The following is a 14,639-nucleotide window of genomic DNA, read 5'->3' on the forward strand; positions in this document are numbered from 1 at the left end:
CAGCTTAGCTGGAGTCCCACACAACCCAGAGCGACAGACCACCAGCTCTGGGAGTGCATAAAAGAGCATTTCCCAAACCTCACCGAAAAAAAAAACCATGAGAGAACGCACTTCATAAGCGTTTATGCACCAGACATAAGTAAGGAGAGATATTCTATGAATAACAGTATTGGCGATCATTCTGGCTATCTGTATTTTGGAGACCGCTGCGCGAAATAAGGATCAGGTACTTCTTCTATACCATTCACTCAAGTTTTTAAGCCACGATGTCCGACTTCGTCCCGGTGCTCGTCGCCCTTCAATTTTCCCTGGATTATTAGTTAAATGAAGCGGTATTTCTCGCCGCTCATAACATGTCCGAACCATTCGAGTTTTCGCGGCTTCACTATGTTTAAGATCGTTGTATTTAGACGTAACAAGACTGTAATCGGCATTCCGTCCTCTCAGTCTCAATCTTTTTGCAATGTCGATCTAACAGTGTCCATCCCTCCCAGGCGTAGTCTTAAACTATCCTTAAACAATCCATATACGCAACATCAGTAATGGTAGTTAAATTAGATGAAGACCTGAAAACGGAACAAATAAAAGTAAAAAAAAAGAGTAAGACAAGGCGATACCATCTCACCCAAATTATTTACGCTAGCGTTAGAAGACGTGTTCAAGGGGCTAAACTGGGAGGATAATGGAGTTAGAATTGACGGCGAATATCTCAACCACTTGCGTTTTGCGGACGACGTGGTTCTAATAAGCGAAGACCCATTGGAACTGAAGAATATGATCAAACAGCTAAACCATGCCTCTAAAAAAATAGGACTCGAGGTCAACATCACAAAAACAAAATTCATTAGCACGCAAAACATTCAACTTTCAATCGGAGGGAATGAGATCGAAAATATAGACGAGTATATATACCTGGGGCATAAACTCAAAATTGATAAAGAAAATTAAAAAACAGAAATACTGCGAAGAATAGGTCAAAGTAGGGCTGCATACAAAAAACTAGGATTTATACTCAGAAACAGAGATATCCCTATGACCCTGAAAAGGAAAATGTATGATAGCTGCATACTCCCAGTAAACACTTACGGGCTGGAAACAATGAGCCTCACAAAAAAACAGCGTACATCGCCTGCAATGCACGCAGCGAGCTATGGAAAGACAAATGCTGGGATATGGGGAACGAAAAGATTAGAAGTAGAACCAGAATAACGAGTATAACCGAGAGAATAGCCAGATTAAAGTGGTAGTGGGCAGGACACGTTACCAGGATGGATAACAATAGATGGCATCTAGAGTACTGAAATTGAGACCATGGGAAAGTAAACGAACGTTGGGTAGACCAATGAAGAGACGGGCTGACGATATTAAAGTCGCAGAGGGACGACACTGGACACAGAAAACACAGGATAGAGATATCTGGAAGAAATTTGAAGAGATCTATCTCCAGCAGTGGAGGAACTACGGTTTATGAAGAAGAAGAAGAAGAAGAAGTCTTAAACTTCAGTTGTCTACACGTGAGAAGTTGTTTTGAAAATTTTGATATATGCACTTCTGGCTTTTTCAATGCGGATCCGTATTTCCTATCCAATGTCCCAATCAGTGTTTACGTAACATCGGAGGTATTTATAGTGACCAATTATTTCTATTATTTCTTGGCCAACTGACAATTGTACATTTCCAATAGTGCAACTGCAACTATGCACCCCATTATTATCTCCCTTGTAGCCTGACATGTGGTATACATGAACAAAAATATTATTGCTTATATAGAATAAACCATCCGCAACATAACAACGCTTTGTAGTTGATCTACTTTGATTTATCGCAGGCCTGGGTACCACTGTGTTGTGTGGCGCTTTTGTGTTGATGCTGCTCTGTGCGCCAATGCATTATAAAGATCGATTCATATTTACCTGCCCGTGGCGTCCACAACACGTAACCGGGCAGACATGAAACAGACAAGTGTATTCATATCATACGACAACAAGTTCACCGACTTTCTTGACAGGCAACCGTGCCCGCATAAATAATTGAAAATTTCTCGTCTGAGACACTACCAGTGATGGCTATTTTAATCGGAGAAAAAAGAGGAAATTGGGCCAAGTGTAAATAAAACTGTTTATCGCACGAATACAAAACGAAAAACGGAGACAGTTTTATACTTTAAACAAGGAACTTAAAAACGATACTTTATAATACTTCATAATGTTTAGAAAAGAGGTTTAGGAATCAATTGGTTGATTTTCTCAACCTCAATAACGGCTATCACCGCTAATATGTCTTTACTTAGGAAAAATAGTTATTTTGCGATTTATTTATACAATATCTTGCAAGGCTGCCTTTGACGGCGTTCCAGCGCCGACTTTTAAAACGACTTCACGAGCTAACTAAACAGCAAGCAGTGCCGGATATTTATCGGTAAATTAATAATATCACCGCAAGAGCGGACGGCGCCCAAGCCCTCATTCTATCAGAGAATCGTCGGCGATTCCATCTAACGGAAAATAGATTTGCATCAAAAACCGGCCGCTCTTGCGTCGACGACGGCACGACGCATCGACTAAACATACCGGCCTCAGCATCGGATCGCCCAGCTCGGTCGCCGGTGTGCACGTACCCTTAGTATGAATACGTTGGTAGCAAATGCACAGAATAATATTTCTTGTCTGTACAGACGTCTTTGAGAGTGGACCGTGTGCGTACGATGTTTCTACTAAACCAACCCAATTAATTTTTGCTGGTTCATTCCTTTATATGGAAAGGTTCAGGTGATAAATTACCCGTTAAATAAATGCAGCATCCATTCATACAAGCCGTGCTAACCCCACGGACTTACGCAGACACGGTCCGTAACCGGCAAAATATAATCGACAGCAATTCTGTCCGGTGCAGAATGTCAGGTGTCTGTACAGGCCCGCACGGCTAAGTTCACTAAGTATGATAACGTTGGTAGCAAATGCACACAACAATATTGTTGTACCTGTCCGGTTACGTGTTAAGTACGCCACGTGCTGGCAATATGAATCGAGCTTTATGAGTTGACTGCATCATAAATTGCGCTGACGCGTTGTATTGACGCGAAAAGACGTATCGGCATCAATGCGCCAACACCTGAAAATTCACTCTGTTACCCAGGCTTAATCTGTAGGCATCACAGTTTAAGATTAGTTCAAAGTTACCAGGCAAACAATCTGAATGTTTCAGCGTCATCCGTATATAATATGTTCAATTACCGAGTTAGGAACATATATTTCGCGCAGCAGCTAGTAGGTGACAGATAACAGCCAATAAAACACTTGCAGTTCTATTTAAGTAACAACGATCACATTTAATACGTCATAAATTAACAATGGCACGTAAGAAAATTTAAGCCCACCAAATATGCCCAACAATACAAATAACCAGTTTTTCAATAACAAGTGTAATTTAAAATCAATATTAAATACTAATTTTCTAACATTGTAAATTAATTATGGTCGTCCTACTACAATTAACAATTAACTGGCTAATACGATAAAAAGATTCTCGTTAAAATGCATTGAATATGAACTGCTTAGAATGACTTTTACTCTTATGCGACGCCAAAAAATCACACCGAGCGTCCAACTATCGCTAAATTGAAAAGCAAGTAAAAACTCAACCAAATTTCTCCAATAACCAGGCATCTCTCTGGCTAAAGTTGGCACTAGTCCTCGAAAAAAACCCTTAATAATACGATAATACGATAAAGATTCTCGTTAAAATGCATTGAATATGAACTGCTTAGAATGACTTTTACTCTTATGCAACGCCAAATAATCACACCGAGCGTCCAACTATCGCTAAATTGAAAAGCAAGTAAAAACTCAACCAAATTTAAGAAATAACATTAAAAAACTTCTTTGAATATTCTACAGTGGCAAATAATGCGGCAGTTGCAGGAATCGTTCTAACTAAAGTTGGTGTTAGCCCCTGATATAAAGCTAATATTCCTTCATTTTTAGCAATCTTTGATATTGTCGTGATAACATTATCATTAATATTATTTACTTGAATCCTGGACTTTGCGACATCAAGAGGAAATGTTGTCGTCCAAAATACTCCGCCGCCTACTGCGCCAGCTATCATGGTCTTTAGGAGTCCCAGATCTTCTTTCTTTTGATTTGGTGCTCTTAATAACTCCCTTGATGCTGAAGAATTTGAAAAATTAACAAATTGAAATTTACCTGTTACTGTTAGTATCACCAAAATTTAGTTAGTATCGCATAAAATATCAACGGGATATTATTTTTACAATTGCAGATCAGAGTGGGTGTGATCAATTGAACGTTTGCCCAATTTAAGTTCATTTTTTCGGGATATTAACTATCATCAAAGTGGTAGTAGCAGTCTTCATAAGATTGTCTTGTATTACATAGCTTTGAGTTTGAAATTGGCCCGTTGAGTTATATTTAAGACGATTAATTGATATTCAATAACTAAAAACTAGATAAGTGATCTGAAAACTAGCGATGGGAACTGTCGAATTATTCGATAGTTGTAATTCGTTCGAATTATTCGACAGCAATGTTGTATTCATTGATGGAAACTACAGAATTATTCGATAGTTGTAATTCGTTTATTAAAATTTTAAATAATTTAATTTTTCACTTCTTAAACAAATATATTCAATATTAATTTATTAAAATTGATTTTTCGGTTAAAAATTCAACATATTTTTTTTGGAAAAAGTGTATAGTAAATTGTATTCATTTTTATCATTAACTATCTTTGTGTCAAAATGGACTTTCACCACTTTCAAAGAAAACGGCTCATATCGTATCCAAGGTTTTCAAAACCTTTCTTTGGTGGTCCCGTGGTGTGTATTAAACATCCTGACAATGGATTGCATAATTTCACGCTGATGAGATTTATATGTATAAATCGCATCAGCGTGTGTAACATATGTTACTAGATAATAGACCGAACCTGTCGACATGTGACTTTGCCTGGAGAGTGACCTTACGTCTTACAGAAATTCGTAAAACAACTCTTTCGAGCAGGCAAATTGCTCAACAGCAGCGCCAAACAAACAAGAACAAGAAGAATAACTCATAAATTATAAATTGACCTGCCTAAAATAAAGCAACCCATTCAGACTCGACCAGAAACAGATAAATTGTGTCCAACAGTTCTACACACCATACGATTTCCAGGGAATTGGATTTCAATCACTAAAATTCTATTTATATACGGAATCATGTTATATTGGCATCGTAATAATAAACAGCTTAGGGTGAAACAGTACACGATGCATCTCGAATTTGAAAGATGCATTTGAAGTCGCTGCTTTACTTTTTTATGAATAACGTACAGTACTAAATTAGTTCATACTAACTAGAAACCTGTATTTTCAAAAGAATATAAGTTTGTAATTTATAACTCTCCTACACTGCACTAGATACCGCGCACTATTCAATGAATTAATTCATTCGAATGTTTTTATTCGATAGTTGCAATCATTCATTTAGTAATTATTCGATAGTCGAAATCATTCGATAGTGCCCATCACTACTGAAAACCATGCTGCTTTCTTTGGACTTTATCGCACTTCGTAAGCGGTTGTTTTTTTTTCAAGCATGGGCAATCTTGTGATTTTGTTTATTAATTCGTAAAACCTTACTTGACTTTCCTTCGATAAATAAAACCAAAAAACATGATATTGCTGCTTTACACGATAAGAAATATCAAATTGTGTCAAGAATATAATACATTTAGTACGTCAGGTGATTACGAAATGTTTTATTTGTTTTTAGGAAAAATCATATTGAATGACTCAACCTTCATTTGTTCAAATGTTTAATCATTTTGGACACAATAAAACTAAGTAGATTGTATTGAAGTAATAGTACATACAAATCATGGACTAGGAAAGAAAGAAATTAAAAATCGTATTGACTGACATGATGAAGTCTATTCTCTTCTACGGAAGTGAATTGTGGACAGTGAATGTGGAAATGGAACGAAAAATCAATACCTCAGAAATCTGCTTTTGCGGTGCAGTGAAGGTATATCTCAATTAAAAAGAATCGGAAATGAGCACATAATACAAATATCAGATGCCGAAGAAACAATTCTGGAAAGGATAGAACGGAGAGGATTAAGATGGTTTGGACATATGATGAGGAACAAAGGTTACCCCTAAAAATGTTTAAATGGAACCCAACAGGACAGAGGAAGAGAGAAATACCCAGAAGATCATGGAATGAGAGCATGAGAGAAGCGCGTGGATTAGATCATGAAGACGCCACAAATCATAAGATAAAGCATTTGAGCTAACAAAAGAAAAGTGCTAAGAACCGATAAAACAGTCCATCACAAACAGGAAATGCTGCAGTTTAACCTCTTTTTACTATTTAGACGGATAAAAAACCTATTCAGGGCAATAAGGGTAAAAATCTATTTCATTAATTAAAGGCGGTGTATTGTATTGAATTTGAATTGATTGCCGGTGAAATTAAATTGATTATAGGTGAAATGCAAAAAAAAATTCACCCCTTTACAACTTAAAAAATATGTTAATATCAACTGAAGCACACATAATTTTGTCATTTCAACCAATTTGCTTAATATTTTTGTTTCAACAGCTTAGTTTTAATCCTTGTATGTATATGTGTTTACTTGCCTTCATATCCTCCAAAGAAAAAGAAATAACCAGGCATCTCTCTGGCTAAAGTTGGCACTAGTCCTCGAAAAAGCCCCTTAACTCCTTCAGTTCTGCAAATCTGCTGAGTTAATGCAACAGGACCAATATATTTTACTTTAGTTACACCACTCGCAGTAGATTGCTTAACTTCATGCATAGCTTGTAACTTACATTTTATCAACTCAGTGGGAGTGATTGCTATTGAAGAAAAAAATGATGCTAAAAAACCAGCACATGCATTGGAGAATGCACTAAGTTCCTCTGAACTTTTGACACCTAAAAGTACAAAGTAATTATGCAGGGAACTATAAGAACATAGAAAACAATGAATAATATAATATTTCTATAATAAATCTAAATAAATTTGAAGATAACACCAAGAAGAAGATCTGCGGTCAGTTCGACTATGAGGTCAGGATCAAGGTGATTTCAATGTCAAATTGAGAAAGAGCCATTTAGGTGGAAACTACCTATCTGTACTACATCTACATCTACATATCTGTACGTTTTGTTCAAAAGAGACGAAATGGACTGATTGATTCAGTTCAGCTCCTTTGGTTATCGAGATATTTGTAGTTTTTTGAAAACCATATTTTCCCGATTTTCTCGAAAACTGTGAAAGTTGGCAAAAATATCGTTGGATAATGCTCGATGAGCTTATATAATCACTTTTTCAATACGAAGCTTTGTTTTCGATAAAAAAATTAAATGTAAAATTTCGAAAAAATCGCCAACCCAATCTATAACCATAATTTTGGGATAAACTTTTTTTCATGCCATTCCTGGACAGGTTGTTAGATATGAAAATGTTACATGACAACTCGACTTTCATTGGTTGGAAAAAAAATCCTATGAGAGCCACAGGGGGAAGACGAAAGACGAAAAATATTGTACAGGCTCTCGAGGGAAAATATTTTTTCCGCCTAAAAGGATCTTTCGCAATTATACCTTGGACCTTTATCCTGATCTGATAGAGTCAAATTGACTCTATGATCAAACTGACTGGTCAAAATACTACAGGATATGTGTCTCACCACCAGATGAAAAAACATTTTTTGGTTGTGTGGCTGTATAATCAATGTCGATAGTATTTTTTATACCCGTATTTGAGAATTGATCAAATGTTTGATTATAAAGTTAAACAATGAAAAGAACCGAATACACTTAAATTCAATAAGCAAATAAACGCGATGCGACAATGCTGCAGTTCTATGTAAAATAAATAATAAATACATAATTTTCAAGAAAAACATGAAAAAAATTAAGACATGACCCATCAAAGGCGTTTTTGCTTCACCAGTCAATTTTCCAGGCAGCTACATCAAGTCTACGTTAGCTGCAATTATGTTAAACCGATAGCGATCAGTAGAAACTTTGCAAGTTCCTTTACGACAGGATGAGTAAATTGATCGCTCCGCAAGTGTTGCCTTGTCTCCATAGACTTCGCATAGACTTTTGCTTTATGTTAATAAAAATCGTTGAAATATCAAAACTATTTACCATTACGTATTTTAACCATGTTTATGGATGCTAAGAGAGATAAAACTATGCAAAATTACAAAATATTCATCATTAGTGAAAAATGCGTACCTGTGATATTTACAATAACTTTTTGACAAAATCCATAGCACAGAAATAAGACTGAATTTTCCATTATATTTGTAACTAAAGCTGGGGTAGTGCCTGCATATAATCCTTTTATTATACCATCCTGCAAGTAGGTGTTTCTACAGCAGTCCACCATATTAGTGTAAAGTAGTGGAGAAGTCTGCATTTTCACCTTTACCGTATCTAAAGGTTGTCCTACATATACTAACGCTATACCACCTGAAAATGAATAAAAAAAACATTGCAACGACTAAAAAATGTAGAAACATATAATATCACTACATTACAAAAGTGGTTCCTACCAAGCAAGCTTGCTGCTTAGTAAGTCAATACTTTAAGCAAAAAGGAAATGCTGCCGAAAATTGTCATTCGTTCATAAAAGATACATTATATATTTTTTGAATTGACAATACAAATTATAAATGTAAAATATTATAATATTTAAATTTTTTAAAAGCTGTAGTAGCAAAATGCAATCGAATTCATAAATAAATTTGTATTTCTTTATTGCCATAAGCTATGATACTAAGTAACCGTAATATTTTGTAAAAGTGTGTTTAGTGATATTTCAACATATTTATATGAAGCATTTATATATTTATTCCCATATTTATCCGTAAATTCAATTTATTAAATGTTCCCGAAAAAAATCAGCAATGGAGGCTGCATATTCAGAGTTGACACAAAAGCTGCAAACCCTTTAAGTCCCCCGGCTTGAACGCAATCTCTATTTAATAAAAAAACAAAGGACAATTAAAAAATATACGAGTCATCAAGTATTAAACTTAATACAGATGTATGTTTTAGGATTAGATAATCGGCCATTTCATTTCTAATAACCCAATAGGGATATCATTCACCATTCAGACAAGACAAGATGATATTTTAGGAAACACTAAAACATAATTAAAACTATAAAAAGTAAATTTCAAATCAGTCTCTTCAAACTTTACTGGGTCTTTTTAAACTACAGTTTTTAAACTATTTTCTGAAAAATAATGAATTGTACGCAGTAAAAGAAGGATGTATGCATGTGTAAAACAGCAGGGTAAAATAATTGTGCTGCTGAAACCCATAAAAGTTACAGTTTATATACATTTTTGAAATATTAATCGATTAAATTCGAAATATGTCGATTGTGATGATCGCGATGAAGCACTTGTTCCATCGGGAGATTTGAATTTTAGATAGAAACGCCAAGAAATTATAATTAAAGAATTGTAGATTTTCAACTTCTGAGTAATAGTGCTACTTTTTGGTCGAATTTTTTCCGTATTTGTTGTAGTGTGAGAGAAGGGGAACAATCCAATATCCATATACTTGCAATTTAATACCTCTGGAAAGGCTTCGATTATTTTTTTTGTTTTTGTTTTGCAACAATTAGATAATATTCTCATTTTTAAAAACAAATTAACTGCAGCAGTACTTTTTATTTGAAAGATCTTTGCACCCTATCGCGTTTATTAATGGTCCAGAACACCAGTTAGTTTTGAAGCGTATTTAAAGAGAAACAAAGACACAAATAATCACTTTAAAATGAAACAACAACAAATGTTCAGAAGCGTTGAAATTGGCGCTTTTTTTCATCAGGGAAAAGCTGGGAATGTATGGAAAAAAGATAGACATCGGGTCTTGCCTTCCATTGTACTTTGTGCACGCTTATGTGAATGGCAAGTCAAACCGTGATTTGATATTTTTTCTGCCACTATGATAACTTATTAATATACATTTAATTTAAATCTAATAAAATTAAAAATATAAAACTTTTTCTTTAAATCGAGATTTGATAGATATTGCTACACGGTATTCACTGAAATTTAAGTAATTCCAGATTCTAAGATAACCCTGCCTATCAAATAAAAATACCGTTTCATTTTTCTTACTACAAAAACTAAAAAAAAATGAAGAGAGTAAAGCTGATATTCATAAAAAGAAAATGCACTGCAATTCAATACATAAATAATTGTTATTTTTATACGCAAATGATTATACGAAACCGTAAGATTTTGTAAAATTTAATGCTGTTATTGCATATTTGTACGTAGTTTCAAAATAAAAAAAATAAAACACGATTGCAAAATATTGGAGAAATCAAGTATCAGACGTGATACAGATGTATGCTTTAAGATTAGTTAATCGAACATTTCATACTTAACGACATAATATTGCGATCATTCACCATTCTGTCAAGGCAAGGGGGTACTTGCAGCTTGTCGCAAATGATAAGTTGGAATAAAAATTTAATACTACAAACAGGTAACTTTAAACCCATCTCTTCAAAACTAGATGACTTTTCTTTAACGAAAATATTTCTATTACTTCCTTTAAAACACTATTTTTTAAACTAAACGTCAAACAGTACTTAAGAGAGATTTAAAACTTTTAAGGTTGCCTATTAATTGTGATATTAAAATTGCCATTCGCCCAATGAAGATACAGTTGTTTATACATTTATGTATTATACCATGAATCGTAACCAATTATGCTTGTATACGTATACAAAAATATGTTTAACAACAATTGCACTATTGCTCGATTGCAATGTGGCTCAAAAATCCTCACAAAATTAAAAATGACTAATAACTCGAAAAATGGAATGAAAGTGAAACAGTCTCTTGGGAGTAAAACAGCCTCTTAGTTTTAGCTTCTTCGTTTATATTAGAAGAGGAGGGGAATGCAATGCCCAATATGGTATAGTATATCCTGAATCGCTGCGATTATTTATTGCGCTCGAAAAAATTCAACCAAAGGAATGATGTTGAAATTAAATTCAAAGAAGTTACAAAATCGACAAATCTTTAAGCCTGCGGCCAATGTACGAGTTGGACGTATTTGGATTGGATTATGATAAAGAGGGTGCAGTTGAGCCTTAATTGACAAATCCGAGATATGAAGTATCAAACTAGATGCTTTCGGATTAAGTAATCGGACTTCATGCTTAATAAGCCAATGGGACAATCATTCATCATTATGTCAAGACAAAATATTATTGCATGCAATCGAACATTTCTTTATCGATCTAAAAATAAATTATTTCAAAAAGTAAATACATATTAATACCGTCTCCTAAAACATAACTGAGACTTACTGACAAGTATATTTTCCAACGTTCTCTTCAAAATGGTGCATGGCCCGAAATGAAACAGAAATATCCGGCTGCTTAAATTTAAACGTTGATCAATACTTAATACAGTTAATAAAACGGTGGCGTAATATTGTCAATTTAAAGAATCATCACGAATCATGACTTAATGATGCATCTCACTGGCAAAATTTGTAATCTGCAAATTACTTTTTAATACAGTTGGTTCAGTTGGTTAGAAATTCATGTCATGTAAACGGTTTGTGAAATGTTTAATTGAAAAATTTTAAATACATACATTTACATATATATTGGTATATTTTTCTACAAAATCTACCACTAAAACAAGGCTATAGCAGTAGAAGTGAAAACAAAAGAAACTGGGTTATAATCATAGACATTTCTGTAAATTTAAGCAGTAAATTAAGCTAATAGGTCTAATTATCGATAAGCATGCTAAGTAAATCAAAGTCTAATTACCTAAACATCCAGCGCTAAAGTCAATTACCCCATCCTTAACATGACTTCGGTCGGGGTGATTATTTGATTTAATATTCTCAATATTCGTATTATTATTGAGAGCCATTACGAGGATCGATCGTTTACGTCAATCTTTTAAACACTATCACCCAATTAACTAAAGACGCTACTTATTATCATCGAATGTCCGCTTGAAGATAAGACTAGTTTGGGAAATTGTTTAATAATTAAACAACAGCACTTTAGCTTCAGGCTTCAGTACAAAATTATACTATTGCCTGTTATTGTCAACGATTTTAAGGCAGGATTGTTGACTTTTAAGGTAACTGAAAACTAGAATTTAACAACAATACCTCCATACAATCAATACAAGTGTGCATACATTCACAAGATTCAATTATGGTAATTTTATATTGTAAACACGAGGGTTTGTTGTTTTTAAATGTATGGTGTATCTCAAGATTATCTGTCATCTGTCAATAAATGTCATTCAGCGACATTGTCTCATAATCACGAATAACTGTCCTTAAGATGAAGAATCCATAAATCGCTGAATATATAAAGGTCATTATTAAGAAGAGTATTTGTTAAATTTCTTTCTCGTAACATCCATTCAACATTAACACAAACCATCAAGGTCTAAGAAGTTGCAAACGAACTCACTTTAATTAATCACAGCTGAGAACGTATGAAATTGAGCCACTAGATGGCAGGGCACTTGCCGAATTCTGAAGTAACCGAAAAAAATAACCTACAATTTTTAGATAGATTAGCAAATACATTTAAATTCGGAAATATGGGCAAACTTTAGTAATTATTAATTAAAAAGTGCCATGCCAAGTTGCGCCGTTCCTGGCTGCAATAGCCATAACAAAATGAAACAGAAGACCAATATCAAATTTTATAGTTTTCCAAAAAACAAAAGTCTGCAAATCCAGTGGATTCAAGCTTGTAGTCGACAAGGCAAATTAAATGTACGATATGGTACGTACCTATAATATTCATATTTAGAAATGCATGAACATCTGCTTTCCCTCGGTGGCTTGTTTGGCATTTAATAAAGATCAAACCTTTTTATTTTAGCGGCTATATGCTCCAAACATTTTGAAAGCAAATACTTTTTCACTCCTCTGAAATACAGGCTGCTGAATGTGACTTTACCAAAGTCCTTTCGAAATTTAGAAGATAATGCAGTTCCAACTCTAGCTTTACCTAAATGTAATTCGGTAAAATCCGAAATAAGCACATCTTGTAATGCAACTGAAAGAATGCAAGATGATTTCAAAATACCACCAGGACATTTCGTGGAAATATCACCTTTAAATAGTATCAGCTACGGATCGATCAAGGTGGAAGATCAAGAAATGACTGAAGAAATAATCGAACCACTTGTCTCAGTGAAAACGTAAGTATAACACACAACTAATTTGCGAAGGAATGTAACAGCGATGAGGTGCTTATTTATAAATATTTCAATCAATCGCATAATTTCAATTTCAACATCACGGCAAAGTGAAATATCACAAGTTGTTCAAAACCGTGGAAAACCCCAAAGTCTACGGGGCCTTTTGTGTCACCGGCTGAGTGGCAACCAAAACAGATATAATGTTTTACTTAAAAAGGGATCCTGCTTTCCAGTCCAGACGTCGCACCTGAATTTAAACTACCTATAAACATCACGGCAAGGTTGAATTCGCTGTGTTATGAGTCGACAGTTTCTACTCATTTTGAGTCCTAGTAAATGAACCATCGAATGGAAATATTTGGAAAACAATATTAAAAAATAAAAATCGTATTTTTTAAATGTTTTTGAAATTTTTACTTATGACTTTTTCAGCAATGAGTTAAAGTGAATCACACTGAGTCATTAGTATTGCTGAAGGCTCAACCAACATAAAAATATTCCGATTATGCGTGTGCTCTTATTTTGAAAATAAATTGAAAACATTCTCAAAATCTAGAGGTTCCGTGGATTTCCCCATACATTCTACGGTTAACGTTCGAAATAATATTAATCTCAATAATACCGAGTTAATTTCAAGAACAACATGTTTCATTGGTTAATATTCGAATATTATGATAGTTAAATGGTATTCGCGCAAGAAGTATTTCTGATAGAAAGTTTCACAATATCTTTAAGAACATATTCAACATGGACAAGCAACAATAGCTGAACTCGACATTAATAGATAATATGAATAATCTAATTTTTTTCGACTTTAATGGTGGGTTTATACTTAGTTAATCTATGGTTTATACACGAGAATAAGGAAGGCTTAACGATTAAGGCGTATCTTAAAAGTTCGTTGTGCATCAGTCCATAGAGGTGTTTGTAAACCGAATAGTGCCTAACGCTTAAGGCCCATTTTCATCAGAAACAAGCGAAACGCAGTTTGACGAAACTAAGTTTATTTACCGCCGTATGCACCGCCACGCTACCTAATCGCGATCAACTAAACGAGTTTAAAAGTTAATCCGGTTTAAGAACCCAGCTGGTATGCACCGTTGAAATTCAGCGGCGGATTAGTTAAACCTTGTACGGATATGGCAACCGTGTTCTAGTGACTCGCGTTATCAACTTTCGCCCGGTGTTCCAATCAGAGATGCCAAGTGTACCGATTTTTCGGTAGATCTATCGATTTGTCAAGGAACCTACCGATACCATGCAGATTTCTACCGAAAAGTAACAAATAAAAGTTGAAAAAATTTACGTGGATTACTTAAAATAATATAACATATTTCCATTCATGATCAAAGTACGTTGGTAATAGCAGACATTTTATTTTAGCACACCTCGTATTTTAG

General features: G+C 34.4%; 2 protein-coding genes across 5 annotated transcripts; one reads left to right on the forward strand and one right to left on the reverse strand.

The window, feature by feature from the left end:
- Positions 1 to 3,302: 3,302 nt before the first annotated feature.
- On the reverse strand, positions 3,303 to 12,280 carry LOC109533280 (mitochondrial ornithine transporter 1). 3 transcript variants are annotated; one of them, XM_019898566.2, is made up of 5 exons: positions 11,835 to 12,280; positions 8,255 to 8,491; positions 6,644 to 6,940; positions 3,851 to 4,169; positions 3,561 to 3,641 (listed from the first exon to the last, which is right to left on the reverse strand). In XM_019898566.2, the coding sequence occupies exons 1-4, from the start codon at positions 11,938 to 11,940 to the stop codon at positions 3,856 to 3,858; spliced, it is 954 nt and encodes a 317-aa protein (XP_019754125.2). In that variant the 5' UTR covers positions 11,941 to 12,280; the 3' UTR covers positions 3,561 to 3,641; positions 3,851 to 3,855. The 3 variants fall into 3 exon arrangements, with proteins under 3 accessions (XP_019754126.2, XP_019754124.2, XP_019754125.2); XM_019898567.2 differs by lacking the exon at positions 3,851 to 4,169 and having other exon boundaries at positions 3,303 to 3,658; positions 6,674 to 6,940; XM_019898565.2 differs by having other exon boundaries at positions 3,303 to 4,169.
- LOC109533282 (THAP domain-containing protein 2) lies at positions 12,072 to 13,642 on the forward strand. Of its 2 annotated transcripts, none has more exons than XM_019898570.2 (4): positions 12,072 to 12,156; positions 12,599 to 12,818; positions 12,918 to 13,239; positions 13,457 to 13,642. In XM_019898570.2, exons 2-4 carry the CDS (start codon positions 12,668 to 12,670, stop codon positions 13,488 to 13,490), a joined length of 507 nt encoding a protein of 168 aa, XP_019754129.1. In that variant the 5' UTR covers positions 12,072 to 12,156; positions 12,599 to 12,667; the 3' UTR covers positions 13,491 to 13,642. The 2 variants fall into 2 exon arrangements, with proteins under 2 accessions (XP_019754129.1, XP_019754127.1); XM_019898568.2 differs by having other exon boundaries at positions 13,473 to 13,642.
- Positions 13,643 to 14,639: the final 997 nt, after the last annotated feature.

Source organism: Dendroctonus ponderosae, unplaced genomic scaffold, assembly GCF_020466585.1.
Source record: "Dendroctonus ponderosae isolate FM_Combo_2020 unplaced genomic scaffold, Dpon_F_20191213v2 Dpon_F_20191213_1, whole genome shotgun sequence".
NCBI classification, from domain to species: domain Eukaryota; kingdom Metazoa; phylum Arthropoda; class Insecta; order Coleoptera; family Curculionidae; genus Dendroctonus; species Dendroctonus ponderosae.

Coding starts and splice junctions, on each gene's coding strand:
- LOC109533282 (XM_019898568.2), top strand. CDS start 12,668: ATGCCAAGTTGCGCCGTTCCTGGCTGCAATAGCCATAACAAAATGAAA. Junction 12,819..12,917: donor CAAATTAAATGTACGATATG/GTACGTACCTAT, acceptor TTTTTATTTTAG/CGGCTATATGCTCCAAACAT. Junction 13,240..13,472: donor CCACTTGTCTCAGTGAAAAC/GTAAGTATAACA, acceptor CCTGCTTTCCAG/TCCAGACGTCGCACCTGAAT.
- LOC109533280 (XM_019898565.2), bottom strand. CDS start 11,940: ATGGCTCTCAATAATAATACGAATATTGAGAATATTAAATCAAATAAT. Junction 8,492..11,834: donor CTTTAGCGCTGGATGTTTAG/GTAATTAGACTT, acceptor ATTCATTTTCAG/GTGGTATAGCGTTAGTATAT. Junction 4,170..6,643: donor TTTCTTTGGAGGATATGAAG/GCAAGTAAACAC, acceptor CAAATTCTTCAG/CATCAAGGGAGTTATTAAGA.